At 49.7% G+C, this 7,327-nt stretch overlaps 1 protein-coding gene across 1 annotated transcript; it reads right to left on the bottom strand.

Annotated features, from left to right (window-relative positions):
* DNASE1L3 (deoxyribonuclease 1 like 3) lies at window positions 1-6,345 on the bottom strand. Its single transcript, XM_030501911.1, has 8 exons — window positions 6,104-6,345; window positions 4,368-4,456; window positions 3,665-3,757; window positions 3,268-3,380; window positions 2,622-2,734; window positions 1,643-1,800; window positions 1,046-1,142; window positions 1-816 (listed from the first exon to the last, which is right to left on the bottom strand). The coding sequence occupies exons 1-8, from the start codon at window positions 6,233-6,235 to the stop codon at window positions 688-690; spliced, it is 924 nt and encodes a 307-aa protein (XP_030357771.1). The 5' UTR covers window positions 6,236-6,345; the 3' UTR covers window positions 1-687.
* Window positions 6,346-7,327: the final 982 nt, after the last annotated feature.

The raw sequence follows: 7,327 nt of genomic DNA on the forward strand, positions 1-7,327 counted from the left end.
TGATGCTGAAATCAGATTTTAATGTAAATTTTATGACGTTCTGTTGCAGTGCTGTCACTTGGGATCCGCAGGACTTCTCACCTGAGGTTTGCAGGCAGGGTGACAGCAGCCAGCAGGTAGGGGTGAGAACACCAGCGCTCTCTTCCTGCTGCTCCTGGCTGGGTTAGTGCAGAAGCCTCGATGCTCTAAGCAGTTTCAAACCCACACCGAGCAAATATTCCAAGTTCATCAACATTTTACGTTGCAAATCACCAGACACAGACCTGTGTCCTGCTGGTGGCAGCTCTGAAGCAGACACACACACACCGATGCAGAAAAGTCCTTTTGACCTTTCTGCCCCTGCAGAGGAATGCCAGAACTCCAGAACCCATGTGAACGTGTAGACATCCCTGCCCTTCAGGTGTTAAAAAGCACAGCAAAGTATTTTCCCCTTGCAGTAGCTCCTTACATTTGTGATAAGTACAGTACATACAGTATGCTGCTTCTAGCTGATCTATTTTTGCATACAATTAGGAAAACAACCTGAAGGTTTAATTTCCCTCCTTACCCAAAACATTTGAACTTTAACAAAATATTTGATACCTTTCCACTGAATATTGCACTTGCTGTGAGCATAGCTACAGTAGTCTTCAGCAAGATGTGTTGACATCTGTGTATTTCCACATCACTTGAGAGGACTCAGCACACTCACGAGCTCGAGCGGCGGCTGTTTCTCGGTCTCCTCTTCTTTGAAAACTTTGATTTCAGCCAGTCGAAGAACCCGCCTTTTGCTTTCAGCTCAAACTCCACTGGGAAGTGGTCACTCACCCCCAGTGCCTGCAAGACAAGAGCACAGGGCAGGTTTGGGAGCTGGATACCTACAGTCTTTCCAAACACTGCCCCAGAGTGTTTCACCATGCAGTGGGGAGGTGCTATATGAGCATTGCATCACTTTGGGAGAATGCAATGGCTTTATGGCCAGGGCCATGTTCAAAACTGCCTGGATACTGCTGTCTTTGTACTGTTAGTCTTTGTCCCACTGCTGCAGAGGCCATGCTGTGCCTACCTGCTCCTCAGTCATCTGGAAGTCCTTCTGGAAATCGAAGATATTGACGGATTGTGGCATGATGGCATGGACAAGCTTCTGACCGCTGACCACGATCCTGCAAGGAACAAGAGAATGGGATGCTGTTATGGGGTGCCCAACCAGCAGCAGCCATGCAGCACTGAGCTGGTGGCCAGAGAGGTGGCCTTGATGGAGTCACAGCTATCTATATTTTGTCCTTACCAAGGGGCCAGGTACTCAGAGATGCCAGCACCTGCTTTCTGCTGAGTTTGGCTGATTGCTTTCCTTGGCAGTGAGGCACCTAAATATCTTGGAGTGCATTGGCCTTGGAAGCCAGCATTAAATGACTTCTATCTAAACCTACCCCAACAGTGCTGCAAAGTTCAAAGCCATACTTTCTGCAAAACTGCTTGACAACAAGCCTGCATAGTGCTTTTTACTCCTGACTAGAAGTATTCAGACCTCATTTCTCCCTGGACACTGTTTTATCTTTGAAGGCCTCATGCACATTGCTTTATCTGACAGTTATTGATACCTTTTGGTATATTTTTTTCTCAGAGACACAAACAGTGAATGGTTTGATGGTGAACACTTTACCTGTCATATGGGCAGCTTGTGCTTCTCTTCACTGTTGTGTCATTTTTGTCACCAATTAGCCAGACGAATTCGGAGTAAGTCCTCAGCCGAATGTTCTTCCAGTGCTTTTGGGGAACGTAGCTACATCCAGCATTAAAGTCCCCCATGAAGATGAAGTTCTGGAAAGTAGGAGGGTTTTAAAAGGTAATCATGAGGACAGCTCTTCAAAAGAAGACCAGCTAGGACTTTTAGGGTCAATGGATGCTCCCAGTAGCCATTACAGCTTGAACAGCAAGCACTCACTGAGTGCAGTGGGGCAAGTCTAGATGAGGCCAGGAAGATGCTCAGAGGGCTGGAGCACCTCTCCTATGAAGACAGACTGAGGGAGCTGGGGTTGTTCAGCCTGGAGAAGAGAAGGCTTTAGGGCGACCTTAGAGCAGCTTGCAGTGCCTAAAGGGGCTGACAAGAAACCTGGAGAGGGGCTTTGGACAAGGGCCTGTAGGAACAGGACAAGGGTGAATGAGAAGAGGGTAGATTTAGATTAGGTATTAGAAAGAAGCTCTTCCCTGTGAGGGTGCTGAGGCGCTGGCACAGGGTGCCCAGAGAAGCTGTGGCTGCCCCATCCCTGGCAGTGTTCAAGGCCAGGCTGGACACAGGGGCTTGGAGCAGCCTGGTCTAGTGGAAGGTGTCCCTGCCTGTGGCAGGGGGTTGGAACTGGAAGAGCTTTAAGGTCCCTTCCAACACAAACCATTCTGTGATACTATGATCCTTCTTCCTGCTGGGCGCACCACCAAGGCATGCTGATGAAACAACAATTTTATTGTGAGATCAAGTTTACTTATTAAAATGTGGTGAACTCAATGAAAATACATTAAAGAGATACTCAAAATCTGGGGCTTGTTGTCAACAGTTTTAAGGTTACCAGGCTGTGAGCAGTGAATAGCATGCCAGGTGACTCAGTACCAAAGCTGCTGTTAGTAACGTGGATGTGGCAACTAACCTCAATTTTCCAGCGCTGTTTTACATCTAAGTACACATCATAGAGCTCATCAATCTCCCGTACTGCTGTCTCTGGTGTGGTGTGTAGAGGGATTATAGCAAATTCTTTGACAGCTTAAAAACAAAGCAAAAGAACAGGAAAAAGCATACTGGTTAAACACACAATGAATCACAAAGAAACAGAGACTGACTTGGAAGCAAGAAGGTTTGTCTGAAGAAGAAAAAGCTGCTGTTCTGGCTGTGGATCAGAGGCGATTGCTGTGTAATTGCACAGTGCTCCCCACCAGCTGCCCAGCGAGGCTGAGCTGTGATGCGGTGAGGTGCTGTGTCAGGGCAAGGCAAACCCTGCCTCAACACCCATGGCAATAGCTGCTCCCACGGCTGTGCCAGCGGCATGAAGCACACCCACCAAACCACCACCCGTGGCAGCAGCAGAGGCTTTCCTGGGGCTGCAGCATACGATGAGCCATGGATGATGCTGGAGGCAGCAGCCCCAAAGGCAAAATGCTGCTTGTGTAAGGAAAAGCAGTGTGGGGTCAGGATGTGGCCCCTTTCACCTGCCCTGACCACGGGCTTGGATCCAGCAGGGCTGTTTTCCTGCATAAGACTCACCAGTGGGAGAATGATTTGTTTCTGAAATGTCTCACCAGTTTTTGGAGAGTGGAACCAGATGATGAAGGGCTCTCTGGAAAAGGCATCCTCGTCCCCAGGCTGGGTGTCTGAGTACTGGTAGGTTTGTTTCACCGATACCAGATGTTGCCTGCAGCAGAATGAACAGGATGGGGGATGTCACTCTCATGGCTTGCTGGGGCATGTCTAACACTGACTCTGTGTTCTAGGCCATGGTCTGAGATGGATACAGTCACACTGGCGGCTGTGCTTGGGACGATCCCATGGGCAGGCACAGCCCATCCCACCCGCACAGCCTGCACCTCTCCAGCTCCCTTGAGCAAAGCCACCACCATGTCCAGCCCGTCCCTGCAGGGCTGTGACCAGGGAGGGCAGGGTAAGGGGCTGGCTTGTTGGCGAGAGGAGCTTGCTCACCGGTAGATGAAGGCGTACTGCTCCTTGTAGCTCTTTCTTCCCAGCCTCTCACTGACCACACAGCGGTATTCCTCCTTCGGCCCATTCAGCTGACTGGAAGGAAAGTGATGTTCCTGAGTTTATTTCTGCATTCACAGGGGGCTGAGGAGGAGATAATTTTGCTGAAGGGTATGGGATGTTGCCTGCTTGACCTCAGAGGCGAGTGGTAGAGACAATAAACCCTTCTCAGGACCTGTGGTCTGGATCTGGGCTCCACTGCTGGCTCTTTCACTCTATCTCCTTCCTGCTTGATGCTGCTCTCTCTTTCAGCTGGATCTCACATCCAGCCAGGCATATGCTGCTAGTTCCTCTGGACTGACAGTCCAGGCAGGCAATCCCCAATTTACAGCAATTCCCAACCCTGCAGAAAGGCAGCTGCCCTGGTGCAGTGCAGCAGGCAGCTCTGTTTTCCCTTTGAGAATTAATCTTCAACAGATTGAATCTAACTTAGTTATTTTGATTTAAAAATACGTGTCCTACAGTGGTTTGGAGCTGGCTTTGCTCCTGGCCTTCAGAGGGGCTGCCAGAGCCTCGTCCTTTCCTTGATGGCTGCAACAAAGCGCAGACCCTGAGCTTTCACGCCGATAAGGTGGCATTGAGCAGAGCCCGGGCTCTTGCCAAGATTCTTTCCCAACATTTGCTTGCTTGCCCATGGCCACCATACCTGGTAAGCTTCTCCACCAGGAGAGGACAAACCCGGTTCTTGTTCTCCTTTATTTCCATCAGCAACATGATGTCACAGCGAGAAATGATCTGTGAGGGGAAGGAGCAGAAGCAGTTTTGCACGTGGTGGGTTTTGGAGGATTAGAAAGAGGTTAGACAGAAGTGGTTACTGGTGTGGGAGAAGTCCTTTGTGGAAGAAGCAGCTCCAAGCCTGGGGTCGTGCAAGGAAGGCAGCGGCCAGAGCAGAGTCCTTCTGCTTTCAGAGCTGCCTCATGCCCCTGCTAGAGCTGGGAGAGGGAACTCGGGAGCAAAGCAGTTTCGGGTTTGTTGAAAAACTTCTGCCCCTGCCCTTGAGGAGGAAGTGTGGAGGGGAAGGGGCAGTGACAGCTGCTGCTGTGAGCCTGCTTTAACCCCAGCATTGCTGGGTTGCTACCCTGGCACCCCCTGCCCTCACCTACAGTCTCTCATGCTTTTCTCTCCTCCTTACCCCATGCCACATAGGTTTTCTTCTCTGCTTCAGACCAGTGCTGTGCACAAGCATCCCAACTCCTTTGGTGTCCACATGGATGTGGCTGGAACTTTTGGGGGGCTTTGAGAGGAGCCAGTTAGGGTCCATTATCAACCCACTGAAATGGTTTTCAAGCTTTTTCTGGTATAAGTACCCCTAGGGTTCTACAGCTGCACTGTGCCATCTGAAAGCTGCGTGTGCTGTCAGCATTCACCTGTCCCTGCTTCTGTTGCAGCCCCTCTGAAATAGCCCATGGATCCCAAAGCAATCCCAGGTTTGAAATGGGGTCCCAGCACCTGTGGACTGCAGCACTGCAGAGGAGCTGCAGGGTGCTGGGGAGGCTGCCCCAGCCCCACGGCCAGCACTGGGATCCCCATGGGAAAGCCCAGCTCACCCTGCAGCCCAGCATTCCCCATGGCTTCCTTCTGCCCCTGGTTTTGTTGCTCTTCAAAATTTGTGGGTGATTTCATGGGGAAAAAAGCCCCTTTTCACCCCCCAAAACTTGCAGAAATTAGTATGTTGCCCATAGTGCTGACAGTATAAGAAGAACAGTCCAGATATGGAAACCCCTCTTCTCCAGCTGTTTGCAATGAAAGGATTAAAACCTAAATGGTGTCTTTCCTCATTTTTGCCTTTTGACATTTGCAGCCATCCCTCTAACACTGAGCACCACCTCCTCTGCTACTGTGGCATCTCGGAGGGCACTTGAAAAAGCTACAGGTCCAAAACATGGTTCTTCTAAAAGTTGAGTTATCTTCAGCTGCCGCAGAGGGAGCCTGATGGTGACGGTTTGCTTCATAAATTATCAGTCAGGATTTTCACTCTAATACGATACTCTCTGCTGTCCTGAGAATATGTGTTTAATTAGACAAGAATATTGTAGAATAATTAGCACATAAGCAAGGTAAATAATGTATCACAAAACAAAGCTCTGTGTATTCAAAGTGAAAATTATTTTTCCTGTGCACAGAGGTTTTACTTCTTTCCTAACTCCATTTCCAAAGGAAACAGCAGATGTTTTTTCTGTTATATTCTCATGCAGGCTAAAATAGCAGTAAACATCCTACTCAACCACAGGCTGATTTTTACTTTAAGAGAATTAAATTATTTAAACCATTCATTTTTAACTTGAAATTCAACTGTGAAAAGATAAAATAAAGTGCAAGATTATGCAGCTAAGAAATCCTCAGAAAGCTCAATGTTTGTTCCATCCAGGCAAATGAACCTACCTTTACCACGGCATCGACAACTTCAGGTCTGGCTATTTTAGTTTCTCCAAAAGACCTCACATTGAAGGAGCAGATTTTTAGGCTCAGAGATGGGTTGAAATTGAAGAGCCAAAGCAAGATGAAGAGCAACATCTTCAGGGACTTGGACAAAATGAGTCGCTGCGAGTGTGCCTATAAATATCTATGCGTGTGTTTGTGCATCCGTCCCTTTGTGGCCAGTTGGGAGATCAAACTGAGCAGTCAGCTGTGTCAATCACGAACATGAACAGGAATCACCGTTTCCTCCTTTCCCTCACCTCCATCTCCCCGTGCAAAGCAGCGTGGAGACTTTGAACTTCTGCCAGGGGGAAAACCAGCTCTTCCAATCCAATGTCCCCACCTTGGAGAAGCAACTGCTCTGCCAGACTCCAGCATCCATCCCCCCAGGGATGCCTGCTATGCCTGGACACCAGCCAGGACCAGGCTCCCTGGGCCACCCAGGAGAGAGGTCAGGACGAGGAAATGGACGGGGCGGATGGTGAAAGGGCCTGGGAAGCAGCAGTGGGAAGAGGGGGGTTTCTGAAGGGCACCAGTGGTGGGCACCAGAAGCCCCACTGAAAAGTGATGGTGGTGGGACACCCTGAACATGGAGGTTTTGACCATGTCCATGTTTTGTTCTGCTTTTGCTGTGGTTGGAAAGTCATGCTGTGAGAAAGCAATGAACCATCCATCACCCCAGGCCACACGCTTTTACCCACTTCTACCTTCGCCCAGAGCCCTCATGTGCCCACAGCTAATAGGGCCCTAGGGCTCAGTGCGTGCAGCCATGGGAAGGTATGTGATGCTTCCAGCACTGCCCCCAAACTCCATCCAAGTGTCCCCAGCTCAGCAGCCTTGGGCTGGTGACCCAAGGTGTGTGCACGTGGGTCTGGCTTGTGCTACATGGTGAAGGGGGACACATGATTTTGGCCAAGATGACACTTAAGTGAGGATGCTGCAGCTGGGATGGCTTTGTCATACTGGGTGGCTTTTTCAAGGGAAACCATCCCCCTGCCCTCCCTTACTTCCCAGCATGTGTCAGCCCTCAGCTGGAGGTGCATTTGTCGGCCCCAATCAGGTATAATGACAGGAGGTATAACAAGAACTCAGTCTAAATGGCATCTTGAAGTGTCTTGGATTTTATTCCCTGTGCTTACAGGTTCCTTCACATCCTCTCTCCCTTTCCTGAGGCCAGCCCTGCAGCCT

This window comes from Strigops habroptila, chromosome 11, assembly GCF_004027225.2.
Source record: "Strigops habroptila isolate Jane chromosome 11, bStrHab1.2.pri, whole genome shotgun sequence".
Lineage (NCBI taxonomy): Eukaryota > Metazoa > Chordata > Aves > Psittaciformes > Psittacidae > Strigops > Strigops habroptila.